The sequence below is a fragment of the Physella acuta genome, unplaced genomic scaffold (genome assembly GCF_028476545.2).
Source record: "Physella acuta isolate Inbredline_101_S28 unplaced genomic scaffold, ASM2847654v3 ptg000616l, whole genome shotgun sequence".
NCBI lineage: Eukaryota > Metazoa > Mollusca > Gastropoda > Physidae > Physella > Physella acuta.
Window position 1 is genome coordinate 651,184 of NW_026732135.1, and position 16,326 is coordinate 667,509.

Sequence of the window (16,326 nt, forward strand, 5' to 3'; positions counted from 1 at the left end):
AATGGCTTCTAACGTTTGTTAAATTGCACCAACTCTAAACGACCACAGCCGGTGTCATAAGACCCGAGGCGTAGGCGAGGGGGGGCCGCACCGGGTGACACCATTTTGGGGATGACACCAAGGCCAAAAATAGCAAAATATATAGAGAAAATATATAGAGAAAAATGTTAATTCCAAATCGAAAGTTTGAGGGGGGGGGGTGCAAATCGAAAATTGAAAGTTTGTCCCCGGGAAGGGTCGCTACACCTCTGGGGGGTGACACTATTAAGTGCCGCACCGGGTGACACCCGATCTCGCTACGCCACTGCATAAGACTAATCTTCATCCGCTATAATATTAAACCTACATGCTTAATTTGTGATTTTCTAAATAACTTCCCTGATGCTTTTAGATTCATCACTATTTAAACAAGAAGAGCTATTTAAGCTTATGTAATCGGGTCTTTCTTCCTGCTGTTGTTTACTTTGAATTTTTAGAAAAAATAATTCTGTGTGTTATTTCTACCTGCTCCAGAAGTAGGCCTATTCTGTATCACTGGCGGCTGCACAAGAAGGCAAGACCACTGGAATTGTAGCTAAGTGTCAAGTTTTAGCTTTTGACTCTGACTTACTACGTTGGTTCCTTTAGTTTTAAATTTAAAACTGGTCTCCGATTCTTGTAGTTAGCTTAGTAGTCTATTATTTGGTAAAATAGGCCTCCTTCTGTGCTTTTTTTTTTGACTCAATGAGCCACGTATCACATAATAAGGTGGTAAGAACAGATACTACACTTTGATCTTAGCCAAGATCTGTCAAATACTTTTCTTTTAGTTAGTTTTATTGTTAGGCGTAACCCGGTACACGGCTTGAGCACACGCGTGTCATGTGACCAGTGTACGTCCTAGCCAGGCTGCATAATGAGTGGCTCCACTAGCATCCCCGCCCTTATCAGGTACGCCATTGACTTTGGCTACGATGGGGCGGCACTCAGTGCATTTGTTAGACAAAGATACCAAGAGAATTTAGAGGACTTACAAGAAGAAGAGGAACGAAGAAGATTAGACGAGGAAGAAAGATTAAATGAGCTACAGTGGGAGGAAGAAATTAAAAGAGAGAAAATGGACTCTCCAGGTCAGTTTCTATGATTTTGAAAGATTGGAATGGGATAACATCAAAACAATAGAAAAACAAGAAGACAAACTCTTAAAAAATACCAGCATATTAATAGCTTGAGCAGCTGAAAATCTCGACCATATAAGAACCTAAACCAACACCCGCTACTGGGTCTACGACAAAGTCCCGAAAGACACTTGCCCGAATGCCGTTTGCCCGAAGGCCGATTTCCTGAATAGACACTTGCCCGAATGCGACAAATGTCCGAATGGACACTTGCCCGAATGCGACAAATGCCCGAATGCCACTTGCCCGAAGGCCGTTTGGCCGAAAAATGTTAACATTATATTTTACCAAATAATCATTCGTAATCAATTTAAATTTGAAATGTTGATACACAAAAAGTATCTAAGCAAAAAGAATGTAAAAAAATAATATTATATATTACCACGCAGACATTTTAAATTAATTAGTATTTGCTATATAAAAAGTGTAGAAACATACTTTGTCTTCCATCTATAAAACAAGACAAAAATACCATTTTCGTTTATCACAAGTTTTTAAAATTAATTTTGCTTTCTTTATTAAGTAATCGCTTCAAAAATTGTCTTAACAAGTGCATTAAATGGAGATCAAACGTATTTGACTACCTTTTGTTTTTAAATTCGCCGCCTAGACCACGCCTCGTTCTGTTGTGAAATGATCACCCCACAAGTTTAGCATAACAAAAAAAATGAAACAAACGCGCCTCTGTTCAATGTTGCGAGACACCTACACCGTGTCATATGCGCTATAAAGCCACCTCAACACGTCGGCTAAACAAAGTGATCAAAGCTGACATCAAAATAATGTCAGGACATCACCTTACATTTATTAAAGAATAAAGCATTTTTACAGCCATTTCTCAATTATGGAAATAAATAAAAGCTAAATTTTAAAATTATAAACAAATTTGTTTTTATGCTTAGAATTGTGTTTATTATCAAAATTTTAAACTTAAATTGATAAAGAATCTCTATTTGGTAATATTACTTATTATCTAATATTAACATTTTTCGGACAAAAGGCCTTAGGGCATTTGTCGCATTCGGGCAAGTGTCCATTCGGGCATTTGTCGCATTCGGGCAAGTGTTCATTCGGGCATTTGTCGCATTCGGGCAAGTGTCCATTCAGGCATTTGTCGCATTCGGGCGTTTGTCGCATTCGGGCGTTTGTTGCATTCGGGCAAGTGTCCATTTGGGCATTTGTCGCATTCGGGCAAGTGTATTTCGGGAAAACGTCCGGCGCCCCCGCTACTACACCCGACACACCAAGCCTGCCACAGGCAGAAGATATCTACACTCATGATGTTTGGCCGAGCCGTGAAAACGACCTGACTGTATTTACTTCCTCTTTCCTGACTGACTCATCATTTAACAAAACACCGGATGCTCCAGTCAACCTAGATTACACAGCACAAAACAACAACCCAGCAGAGGCGTAACGACCCTTCCCGGCGCCCGGGGACAAACTTTCGATTTGCACCACCCCCCCTCGAACTTTTCCTTTGCACGCCCCCTCAAACTTTCAATTTGGCGCCCCCCTAAGGTCGGCGCCCGGGGACATATGTCCCCCCCCCCCCCAGCCCGCCCCCCCCCCCTCGCTACGCCTCTGCAACCAAGCCACTGAGATAGTCAGCCTTATCAGCCCCACTGTTCTACCCGCCATACATACCAAACCTTACCAGCCCCTTGCCAGAGGAAACAAAATCGCCGACGAAAGGAGGATCGCTCTCGGTCCAGACTTACTAGTTCCAGCTATACAAGGGGCAGACAATCAACAATGTATGTTACAATTATCACCCTTCACAACAAAAACTGGTTCTCGCCCCTCGCGGACAGAATCAGACCTATCGTCCCCAACTAACAGCACATTTGATTACTACGTACCTGGCCACAAGAACTTTAACGCTAAAATTGGCCAATGCAGACAACCTCGTTTGGAAGCCCCGCCCAGTGTTTCTTCCAGACTTTTTCTCACGTGGGGGGGGGGGCACTTGAAGTTTTCGGGGGGGGGGGGGCGGTAGACTTTCTTTGGGGGGGGGGGGGGGGCGCACTCTGTTAAAAGTATGTATTTTCTATACAAATTTCATTTCCCTCGGGGGGAGAGGGTAGACCCGAAGAGATGCCTGGAAGAAACTCTGTCCCCGCCAACATATATACAAGTTGATGAAATAACGGTCCAAGGGGCGGGGGCGGACAAAAAAATTCCGTTAAAAGTATATATTTTCTATTTAAATTCTATTTCGTTTTGGGGGCGGTAGACTTTCTTCGGGAGGGCGGTGCCCCCCGAAAAGATGCCTGGCAGAAACTTTGATAGCTGTTGTGCCGTGGTCAACTCATCTCTCATTACTGGCGCTTCACCTTTTGCCACCCACCCCATACTGGGTTTTGAGAAGTCACTAAGCATAACTTAGCTAGTTAGACTTAAGGTGGAGTTTCTTAGTCAAGGTCGATTGCATGAGCTTAGCTGAATTCCAGCCTTGCACTTAATTGATGCAAGCTGCCCAGTTAAATAATAATGAAGCTAGTTTATGTATTACTTTGATATATGTTTGATACACAAGCATTACTTTAAAAAAATATATATTTCGACATTCTATCTTATGTCATCACTATTATTTACTTTCTCTTATATACAAAGTATAGGGAAAGTCTTGTAATCGTGCAAAAAAAAAATCGAGATTTTTACAAATCATTTTTTTTAATCTTGGTGCTTAACAATAATTGTAAATATTTGCAGATTTCTTTTTCTTCAACGAGCGAAAACAAATATTTACTAAAAAGTAATATACTTACTCAATTTTAAACTTCTCTTGAGAAAGAAAAATCACTTACAAATAAAATGAATACTTGGATGAAGGACAATTGTACAAGTAATGCAAATACATACAATTCTGACATATTAAATGCGTTGTTGGCTGCTTCGAGAGATGGAAACGTACAACTTATAAACATTTTATTAAATAACATAAATGATATAAATGTCGCCGATCAGGATGGAATGGACGCATTAATGTTAGCGTCTGAAAATGGGCATGAAAATGCTGTAGAACTTTTAATTAAGAAAGGCATTAAAGTAAATAATGTTAATAACCATCGACGTACAGCTTTAATGCTCACCTCAAGAAAAGGACATGGAAGAATTGTAAAACTTTTGATAGCAAGTGGAGCTGATGTGAATGTTGTTGACAATGATGGCTGGAATGCATTAATGTTTTCATCTGAAATAGGGGATGACAAGATTGTTGAATTGTTAACAAACAGCGGGTATAATATAAATGCAGTTGACAATGATGGAATGAATTCATTAATAATTGCTGCAAAAAAAGGACACGACATAGTAGTTGAAATTTTAATTAATTGCGGGTTTAACATAAATGCTGTTGACAAAAATGGATGGTGTGCATTAATGTTCGCAATTCAAAATCAGCATAAAAATGTGTTAAAACTACTAATTGATAGCGGATGTATTTTTAATGCAGTTAACAATGATGGGGAAAATGCATTAGATATTGCGCGTCGAAACGAGGATGAAGAAACTTTAAAGCTTATTTTTGATCACAAAAGTAAAATTTACTCCCTTATCCAGGAGTTTAAAGTTTATTTCAACATACATGAAACGATGTCTTTGTTCAGTGAATGTACTCCATTAATGCTGGCATCTCAGCGCGGAGACACAAATGCAGTTGAGCTGTTAATTTTAAGTGGAATTGATATAAACGCTGTTAATATACATGGCGAAAGTGCTCTGATGCTCGCTTGTGAATGGGGACACGAAACAACTATAATAATATTGATTACAGCTGGATGTGATGTTAATGCTGTTGACAAAAATGGAAATAATGCATTAATGTTTGCGACAAGGCAAGGGAATTACAAAGTTGTAGAAGCTTTAATCAACAAGGGGTGTGATGTTAATGCTGTTAACAAAACAAGATTGAATGCATTATTGCTTGCGATTAATTATAAGCATGAAAACGTTATTGAACTGTTAATTAATAGCGGGTGTAATGCTAATGCAATGTATAAGAAAAGGGAATATTCATTAAATATTGTCTATCTAAGAGAGGATAAAGAAATGGTAAAATTAATTTTTGATTACATGTGTAATACAAATCATCTTTTTATAGCAGCGTACTTTGGGAAAACAAATGCGTTCGAAATGTTACTTAAAAATGGAATGGACATTAATCAAAACGAAACTTTGTTACATGGAAGTAATGCCTTAATGTTTGCGTCTCAGAACGGTCACACAAATGCTGTTGAGCTGTTGATTAAAAACGGAGCTAATGTAAATGAAGTTTATAAAACTAATAAAGTCAATGCTCTTATGCTCGCCTCAAAGGAAGGACATGATACCGTTGTTAAGACATTGATTGACGTAGGAGCTGATGTAAATGTTGTTAATAAGAATGGTGACAATACTCTTACACTAGCATCACAAGGAGGATATAATACTGTTGTAAAGATATTGATTGAGGTTGGAGCTAATGTAAATGTTGTTAATAAAAATGGTGACAATGCTCTTACACTAGCATCACAAGAAGGACATGACACTGTTGTTAAGACATTGATTAAGGTTGGTGCTGATGTAAATGCTGTCAATAAAAATGGTTACACTGCTCTTACACTAGCATCATATAAAGGACACGATACTGTTGTTAAGACATTGATTGAGGTAGGCGCTGATGTAAATGTTGTTAATAAAACTGGTGACAATGCTCTTACACTAGCATCATATAAAGGACACGATAACGTTGTTAAGACATTGATTGAGGTAGGAGCTGATGTAAATGTTGTTAACCAAAATGGTGACAATGCTCTTACACTAGCATCATATAAAGGACATGATAATGTTGTTAAGACATTAATTGCTGGTGGAGCTGATATAAATGCTTTTGATAAAATGGGTGACAATGCCCTTACACTAGCATCATATGAAGGACATGATACTGTTGTTAAGACATTAATTGCTGGTGGAGCTTATGTAAATGCTTTTGATAAATATGGTGACAATGCTCTTACACTAGCATCATATAAAGGACACGATACTGTTGTTAAGACATTAATTGAGGTAGGAGCTGATGTTAATGTTGTTAATAAAAATGGTGACAATGCTCTTACACTAGCATCATATGAAGGACATGATACCATTGTTAAGACATTAATTGCTTGTGGAGCTGATGTAAATTATTTTGATAAAAATGGTTACACTGCTCTTACACTAGCATCTGTTAAAGGACATGATACTGTTGTTAAGACATTGATTGAGGACGGTGCTGATGTTACTGCAGTTAATACAAATGGTGACAATGCTCTTATTCTAGCATCATGTAAAGGACATGATACTGTTGTTAAGACATTAATTGCTGGTGGAGCTGATGTAAATTATTTTAAACAAAATGGTGACAATGCTCTTACACTAGCATCACAAGACGGACATGATTCAGTTGTTAAGACATTGATTAAAGTTGGGGCTCATGTAAATGCTGTTAATAAAAATGGTGACAATGCTCTTACACTAGCATCACAAGAAGGATATGATACCGTTGTTAAGACATTGATTAAAGTTGGTGCTCATGTAAATGCTGTTAATAAATATGATGACAATGCTCTTACACTAGCATTACAAGGAGAATACGATATCGTTATTAAGACATTGTTGGCAGGTGGAGCTAATGTAAATTATGTTAATAAAAGTATTATAGATGGTGCTCTGTTGCTCGCCTCAAAAAAAGGATATACAAATATTGTTAAGACATTAATTGAACATAGAGCTGATGTAAATGCTGTTGATAAAAATTGTGACAATGCTCTTACACTAGCATCACAAAGAGGACATGATACCGTTGTTAAAACATTGATTATAGGTGGAGCTGATGTAAATGCTGTTAATAAAAATGGTGACAATGCTCTTACACTAGCATCACAAGAAGGGCATGATACCGTTATTACGACATTGATTAAAGTTGGTGCTGATGTAAATGTTGTTAATAAAAATGGTGACAATGCTCTTACACTAGCATCACAAGAAGGACATGATGCCGTTGTTAAGACATTGATTAAAGTTGGTGCTGATGTAAATGTTGTTAATAAAAATGGTGACAATGCTCTTACACTAGCATCATATGAAGGACATGATACTGTTGTTAAGACATTGATTGAGGTAGGAGCTGATGTAAATGTTGTTAACCAAAATGGTGACAATGCTCTTACACTAGCATCATATAAAGGACATGATAATGTTGTTAAGACATTAATTGCTGGTGGAGCTGATATAAATGCTTTTGATAAAATGGGTGACAATGCCCTTACACTAGCATCATATGAAGGACATGATACTGTTGTTAAGACATTAATTGCTGGTGGAGCTTATGTAAATGCTTTTGATAAATATGGTGACAATGCTCTTACACTAGCATCATATAAAGGACACGATACTGTTGTTAAGACATTAATTGAGGTAGGAGCTGATGTTAATGTTGTTAATAAAAATGGTGACAATGCTCTTACACTAGCATCATATGAAGGACATGATACCATTGTTAAGACATTAATTGCTGGTGGAGCTGATGTAAATTATTTTGATAAAAATGGTTACACTGCTCTTACACTAGCATCTGTTAAAGGACATGATACTGTTGTTAAGACATTGATTGAGGACGGTGCTGATGTTACTGCAGTTAATACAAATGGTGACAATGCTCTTATTCTAGCATCATGTAAAGGACATGATACTGTTGTTAAGACATTAATTGCTGGTGGAGCTGATGTAAATTATTTTAAACAAAATGGTGACAATGCTCTTACACTAGCATCACAAGACGGACATGATTCAGTTGTTAAGACATTGATTAAAGTTGGGGCTCATGTAAATGCTGTTAATAAAAATGGTGACAATGCTCTTACACTAGCATCACAAGAAGGATATGATACCGTTGTTAAGACATTGATTAAAGTTGGTGCTCATGTAAATGCTGTTAATAAATATGATGACAATGCTCTTACACTAGCATTACAAGGAGAATACGATATCGTTATTAAGACATTGTTGGCAGGTGGAGCTAATGTAAATTATGTTAATAAAAGTATTATAGATGGTGCTCTGTTGCTCGCCTCAAAAAAAGGATATACAAATATTGTTAAGACATTAATTGAACATAGAGCTGATGTAAATGCTGTTGATAAAAATTGTGACAATGCTCTTACACTAGCATCACAAAGAGGACATGATACCGTTGTTAAAACATTGATTATAGGTGGAGCTGATGTAAATGCTGTTAATAAAAATGGTGACAATGCTCTTACACTAGCATCACAAGAAGGGCATGATACCGTTATTACGACATTGATTAAAGTTGGTGCTGATGTAAATGTTGTTAATAAAAATGGTGACAATGCTCTTACACTAGCATCACAAGAAGGACATGATGCCGTTGTTAAGACATTGATTAAAGTTGGTGCTGATGTAAATGTTGTTAATAAAAATGGTGACAATGCTCTTACACTAGCATCATATAAAGGACACGATACTGTTGTTAAGACATTAAACGCTGGTGGAGCTGAAGTAAATTTTGTTAATAAAAATGGTGACAATGCTCTTACACTAGCATCACAAGAAGGACATGATTCAGTTGTTAAGGCATTGATTAAAGTTGGTGCTGATGTAAATGCTGTTAATAAAAATGAGGACAATGCTCTTACACTAGCATTACAAGGAGAACACGATATTGTTGTTAAGACATTGTTGGCAGGTGGAGCTAATGTAAATTATGTTAATAAAAGTATTATAGATGGTGCTCTGTTGCTCGCCTCAAAAAAGGGATATACAAATTTTGTTAAGACATTAATTGAACATAGAGCTGATGTAAATGCTGTTGATAAAAATTGTGACAATGCTCTTACACTAGCATCACAAAGAGGACATGCGACCGTTGTTAAAACATTGATTATAGGTGGAGCTGATGTAAATGCTGTTAATAAAAATGGTGACAATGCTCTTACACTAGCATTGCAAGGAGAACACGATACCGTTGTTAAGACATTGATTGCAGGTGGAGCTAATGTAAATGAAGTTAGTAAAAGTAGTGGAGATGGTGTTCTGTTGCTCGCCTCAAAAAGGGGATATACAAATGGTGTTAAGACATTGATTGCTGGTGGAGCTGATGTAAATGCTGTTGATAAAAATTGTGACAATGCTCTTACACTAGCGTCACAAGGAGGACATGCGACCGTTGTTAAAACATTGATTATAGGTGGAGCTGATGTAAATGCTGTTAATAAAAATGGTGACAATGCTCTTATACTAGCATCACAAGAAGGACATGATACCGTTATTACGACATTGATTAAAGTTGGTGCTGATGTAAATGTTGTTAATAAAAATGGTGACAATGCTCTTACACTAGCATCACAAGAAGGACATGATGCCGTTGTTAAGACATTGATTAAAGTTGGTGCTGATGTAAATGTTGTTAATAAAAATGGTGACAATGCTCTTACACTAGCATCATATAAAGGACACGATACTGTTGTTAAGACATTAAACGCTGGTGGAGCTGAAGTAAATTTTGTTAATAAAAATGGTGACAATGCTCTTACACTAGCATCACAAGAAGGACATGATTCAGTTGTTAAGGCATTGATTAAAGTTGGTGCTGATGTAAATGCTGTTAATAAAAATGAGGACAATGCTCTTACACTAGCATTACAAGGAGAACACGATATTGTTGTTAAGACATTGTTGGCAGGTGGAGCTAATGTAAATTATGTTAATAAAAGTATTATAGATGGTGCTCTGTTGCTCGCCTCAAAAAAGGGATATACAAATTTTGTTAAGACATTAATTGAACATAGAGCTGATGTAAATGCTGTTGATAAAAATTGTGACAATGCTCTTACACTAGCATCACAAAGAGGACATGCGACCGTTGTTAAAACATTGATTATAGGTGGAGCTGATGTAAATGCTGTTAATAAAAATGGTGACAATGCTCTTACACTAGCATTGCAAGGAGAACACGATACCGTTGTTAAGACATTGATTGCAGGTGGAGCTAATGTAAATGAAGTTAGTAAAAGTAGTGGAGATGGTGTTCTGTTGCTCGCCTCAAAAAGGGGATATACAAATGGTGTTAAGACATTGATTGCTGGTGGAGCTGATGTAAATGCTGTTGATAAAAATTGTGACAATGCTCTTACACTAGCGTCACAAGGAGGACATGCGACCGTTGTTAAAACATTGATTATAGGTGGAGCTGATGTAAATGCTGTTAATAAAAATGGTGACAATGCTCTTATACTAGCATCACAAGAAGGACATGATACCGTTGTTAAGACATTGATTGCAGGTGGAGCTAATGTAAATGAAGTTACTAAAACTAGTGGAGATGGTAATCTGTTGCTCGCCTCAAAAAGGGGATACACAAATGTTGTTAAGACATTAATTGCTGGTGGGGCTGATGTAAATGCTGTTAATAAAAATGGTGACAATGCTCTTACACTAGCATCATATGAAGGACATGATACTGTTGTTAAGACATTGATTGAGGTAGGAGCTGATGTAAATGTTGTTAACCAAAATGGTGACAATGCTCTTACACTAGCATCATATAAAGGACATGATAATGTTGTTAAGACATTAATTGCTGGTGGAGCTGATATAAATGCTTTTGATAAAATGGGTGACAATGCCCTTACACTAGCATCATATGAAGGACATGATACTGTTGTTAAGACATTAATTGCTGGTGGAGCTTATGTAAATGCTTTTGATAAATATGGTGACAATGCTCTTACACTAGCATCATATAAAGGACACGATACTGTTGTTAAGACATTAATTGAGGTAGGAGCTGATGTTAATGTTGTTAATAAAAATGGTGACAATGCTCTTACACTAGCATCATATGAAGGACATGATACCATTGTTAAGACATTAATTGCTGGTGGAGCTGATGTAAATTATTTTGATAAAAATGGTTACACTGCTCTTACACTAGCATCTGTTAAAGGACATGATACTGTTGTTAAGACATTGATTGAGGACGGTGCTGATGTTACTGCAGTTAATACAAATGGTGACAATGCTCTTATTCTAGCATCATGTAAAGGACATGATACTGTTGTTAAGACATTAATTGCTGGTGGAGCTGATGTAAATTATTTTAAACAAAATGGTGACAATGCTCTTACACTAGCATCACAAGACGGACATGATTCAGTTGTTAAGACATTGATTAAAGTTGGGGCTCATGTAAATGCTGTTAATAAAAATGGTGACAATGCTCTTACACTAGCATCACAAGAAGGATATGATACCGTTGTTAAGACATTGATTAAAGTTGGTGCTCATGTAAATGCTGTTAATAAATATGATGACAATGCTCTTACACTAGCATTACAAGGAGAATACGATATCGTTATTAAGACATTGTTGGCAGGTGGAGCTAATGTAAATTATGTTAATAAAAGTATTATAGATGGTGCTCTGTTGCTCGCCTCAAAAAAAGGATATACAAATATTGTTAAGACATTAATTGAACATAGAGCTGATGTAAATGCTGTTGATAAAAATTGTGACAATGCTCTTACACTAGCATCACAAAGAGGACATGATACCGTTGTTAAAACATTGATTATAGGTGGAGCTGATGTAAATGCTGTTAATAAAAATGGTGACAATGCTCTTACACTAGCATCACAAGAAGGGCATGATACCGTTATTACGACATTGATTAAAGTTGGTGCTGATGTAAATGTTGCTAATAAAAATGGTGACAATGCTCTTACACTAGCATCACAAGAAGGACATGATGCCGTTGTTAAGACATTGATTAAAGTTGGTGCTGATGTAAATGTTGTTAATAAAAATGGTGACAATGCTCTTACACTAGCATCATATAAAGGACACGATACTGTTGTTAAGACATTAAACGCTGGTGGAGCTGAAGTAAATTTTGTTAATAAAAATGGTGACAATGCTCTTACACTAGCATCACAAGAAGGACATGATTCAGTTGTTAAGGCATTGATTAAAGTTGGTGCTGATGTAAATGCTGTTAATAAAAATGAGGACAATGCTCTTACACTAGCATTACAAGGAGAACACGATATTGTTGTTAAGACATTGTTGGCAGGTGGAGCTAATGTAAATTATGTTAATAAAAGTATTATAGATGGTGCTCTGTTGCTCGCCTCAAAAAAGGGATATACAAATTTTGTTAAGACATTAATTGAACATAGAGCTGATGTAAATGCTGTTGATAAAAATTGTGACAATGCTCTTACACTAGCATCACAAAGAGGACATGCGACCGTTGTTAAAACATTGATTATAGGTGGAGCTGATGTAAATGCTGTTAATAAAAATGGTGACAATGCTCTTACACTAGCATTGCAAGGAGAACACGATACCGTTGTTAAGACATTGATTGCAGGTGGAGCTAATGTAAATGAAGTTAGTAAAAGTAGTGGAGATGGTGTTCTGTTGCTCGCCTCAAAAAGGGGATATACAAATGGTGTTAAGACATTGATTGCTGGTGGAGCTGATGTAAATGCTGTTGATAAAAATTGTGACAATGCTCTTACACTAGCGTCACAAGGAGGACATGCGACCGTTGTTAAAACATTGATTATAGGTGGAGCTGATGTAAATGCTGTTAATAAAAATGGTGACAATGCTCTTATACTAGCATCACAAGAAGGACATGATACCGTTGTTAAGACATTGATTGCAGGTGGAGCTAATGTAAATGAAGTTACTAAAACTAGTGGAGATGGTAATCTGTTGCTCGCCTCAAAAAGGGGATACACAAATGTTGTTAAGACATTAATTGCTGGTGGGGCTGATGTAAATGCTGTTAATAAAAATGGTGACAATGCTCTTACACTAGCATCATATGAAGGACATGATACTGTTGTTAAGACATTGATTGAGGTAGGAGCTGATGTAAATTTTTTTAATAAAAATGGTGACAATGCTCTTACACTAGCATCATACAAAGGACATGATACAAGGCATTGATTGAGGTAGGAGCTGATGTAAATGCTGTTAATAAAAATGGTGACAATGCTCTTACACTAGCATTGCAAGGAGAACACGATACCGTTGTTAAGACATTGATTGCAGGTGGAGCTAATGTAAATGAAGTTAGTAAAAGTAGTGGAGATGGTGTTCTGTTGCTCGCCTCAAAAAGGGGATATACAAATGGTGTTAAGACATTGATTGCTGGTGGAGCTGATGTAAATGCTGTTAATAAAAATGGTGACAGTGCTCTTACACTAGCATCACAAGGAGGACATGTTACCGTTGTTAAGACATTGATTGAGGTAGGAGCTGATGTGAATGCTGTTAACAATAATGGAGACTTTGCTTTAATAGTCGCAATACAAGGAGGAAATGAGGCCGTTGTAAGGACACTTATTACGGGAGGAGCTAACGTAAATGCTGTTAACAGAGATGGACGCAATGCTTTGATGCTCGCTACTACTACAGGAAAAGAAAAAATTATCAAGATATTGATCAATGCAAAAGGTGATTTAAATGGTGTTGATATACTTGGTAAAAGTGCATTAATGCTAGCCGTTGAAAATGGGAAAGATAACATTGTACAACTGCTTATAGACAGCGGATGTGATATTAATATTGTAGACAAACGTAGATATAATGCCCTCGTGATTGCCGCGTTTTGTAATAGTAAAAATGCGTTTAAAATGTTGTTAAAAACATCGCGCTTACTTGACTACAACCGTTTTCTGATGAAGAGACTATTTCAAATGTGTTCTGAGATTCTAAATTCGAACGACGAGAAAGCTAAGGATAACACAGTTGATTTTCTTCTGAAATTTGCTGAAAGCAATCCCAATAGTCTAAGAGAAAACTTTATACTGGGAACCCTTAAATCGATACAAATACGCTCTGATAAAAAACTTCAATGCAAGATTTCTCGTGTACTTTGGCATGTCAACAAATCTATGATTTGTTTGGATCCAGGTGCAGGTAAGTCTAATAGCAATTCACTTTTAAAAAAAATGGATATTTTATTAAATTATGTTTGTGAACACAGTTAAAAGAAACAAGAAATGGGTCCGAAGAAATGATTTTTAAATAATCCAATATACATTTTTATCGTGGAAAAAAAGATCTTTTTTTTAGAAAAAAGCTTTATTTTACAAAACGTATCGAAATATTTATGTAAGAAATATTGGCTTTTGTCAAGTAAAACTGTTATCTGGAGTTACCACAAACATTACACCATTTTTAGTAACCCCCTGGGTTTCGAAATAAGCAATTAACAAAACGTTTTGACCTGGGACATTAGTTTTGATAAATAGATCATATTATTATATATTCACTCGCGGTCAGGTTTTAGCCTTCGTGGAGCGATCAGAGGCTGATGGCTAGTTTTTTTTCAGATAACCCAGTCATTTATATAGGTATATGGAAAAACAAGTAGCCAGATGTACAAAAATCCTAAAACTTGTTTTGAAATTAGTCATCGAGTTTACACCATATTAACAATGCTTATGTACGTAATTCGGACTGGTAATTTTTTAAATCCTTCCGAGGTTTTCCCGAATGTGATACGAAATAGAGGAAGTATTGTAGTCGTGCAAAAAATCGTTTTTTACAAATCTCGATGTTTTATACAAACCTCGAGTCGGAAAATCTTAGCGATTTTGTCCGTATGTCTGTGTGTTTATGTGTTTTGTATCTGTGTGTCTGTGAAAACAAAAACTTGAGTACCGTTAGAACTAGATTGATGGCATTACATATATAAGTATTTTATCGAATTTACAGTTCTGTATCAACTTCTCAGCTATTTCGGGAACCGGAAGTGTAGCTTACCTTACTTTTGGTTTTTCAAACGCCTATACCTTGAGCACTGTTTCTGATAGATATACGAAATTTCACAAATAAGTAAAAGATCTCATTTTCTTTTTTTTGAGTAATTTTTGGTGACCGGAAGTATTGATTTACGCTATTTCGGATTTCTTAAAAAAACGCTTATCTAATATATTTGGCTCAAATGTCTTTTGGTGGAAGACATGCATAAAGTAGAAAACTCAAATTGATCGTCATTGTGTAATATTTTTAAAGTGTTAATTTTTTTTGCTTAAATCAAAATTGACGAATTTTAAAAACACAACATTGATTTTTTCAAATTTAATTTAAATTTTACTACTCATCACCTTAATACACGAAATGTGCACACACAAAAACATTAACTAAATATAAAGGTTTACCCTCACAAAACTTTTAATTATGTGTCAAAAAAGTTTTCTAATTACGTCTATTTGTACCAATTGCCTTCCTTGATATTTAAGTAAATCAGAAAACAAATTGCTTTTCTTCGTTTCTTTTGCTGTTGGGATTTTTTTTCTAATTAGCATGGTTTAATAAAGTGCAATGTGGTAGGTAAAACACAGGTACTTCAAATACTACATTTTGTTTATTTTATACATTGAATGTACAGATTTGATATATAACGTTTTGCCGTTCCTAAATGTCCTCCATTTTTACGTTATGTTCCATTTGCGTTATTGTTTAATTTTTTAAGTTTGCGTTTCTGTTTGTGTTTGCATTTTGTTTGTGTTTGTGTTTGTGCCTGCGTTTGTGTTTGTTTTTGGTTTTGATTGTGATTGGTTGTGGCCATCGTTTAGCGAAGAGTTCGAGTTAAGGTTATGTGTGATTTTCTATTTGCACATAGACATTTAAATGTAAAAGTAATATATTTCCTAAACCTGGGAAATGATGGGTATATGATCTTTAATAAATACACAAGTCATGGTCCTTTACAAATAGGTTTTTCACAGAGGCCAGGGCAGGACCTCGCCGTTACGGCTAGTATATATATAATCTCATATTTTCCTGTTCGTGCCCAAGACACATGGTGCATATAAAGCAGAGGTTATCATAATTAGTAACCCTGGTATATGTAGGTTAGTGTGGTTAGCACTATTCCCAACCACCTTTTCCTTCCCTAACTTGAGCTGAATACAAATCAGAGATGGGTAAACACAAGGAAGTTTTACCATGATTTGAACTGGACACTTTCGAATTAACAGTCTACCGCTATACTGATAGGCCACGCTGTACAATATACACACATTTATATATATTCATATATATATATATATATATATATATATATATATATATATATATATATATATATATATATATATATAGG

The 16,326-nt window shown here is 36.1% G+C and overlaps 1 protein-coding gene and 1 pseudogene across 1 annotated transcript; one reads left to right on the forward strand and one right to left on the reverse strand.

The window, feature by feature from the left end:
• Positions 1 to 679: 679 nt before the first annotated feature.
• On the reverse strand, positions 680 to 789 carry LOC131947948 (uncharacterized; annotated as a pseudogene).
• Positions 790 to 4,056: 3,267 nt separating this feature from the next.
• Positions 4,057 to 14,651, forward strand: LOC131947916 (uncharacterized). The gene is made up of 3 exons (XM_059309318.1): positions 4,057 to 13,070; positions 13,151 to 14,132; positions 14,629 to 14,651. The coding sequence occupies exons 1-3, from the start codon at positions 4,134 to 4,136 to the stop codon at positions 14,649 to 14,651; spliced, it is 9,942 nt and encodes a 3,313-aa protein (XP_059165301.1). The 5' UTR covers positions 4,057 to 4,133.
• Positions 14,652 to 16,326: the final 1,675 nt, after the last annotated feature.

What these genes read in the sequence shown, in the direction of transcription:
- LOC131947916 (XM_059309318.1), top strand. Translation starts at nt 4,134, where the DNA reads ATGGACGCATTAATGTTAGCGTCTGAAAATGGGCATGAAAATGCTGTA. An exon ending in TTGTTAAGACATTGATTGAG is followed by an intron (nt 13,071 to 13,150) that starts GTAGGAGCTGAT and finishes ACATGATACAAG; the next exon opens with GCATTGATTGAGGTAGGAGC. An exon ending in TTGTTTGGATCCAGGTGCAG is followed by an intron (nt 14,133 to 14,628) that starts GTAAGTCTAATA and finishes TTTTGAAATTAG; the next exon opens with TCATCGAGTTTACACCATAT.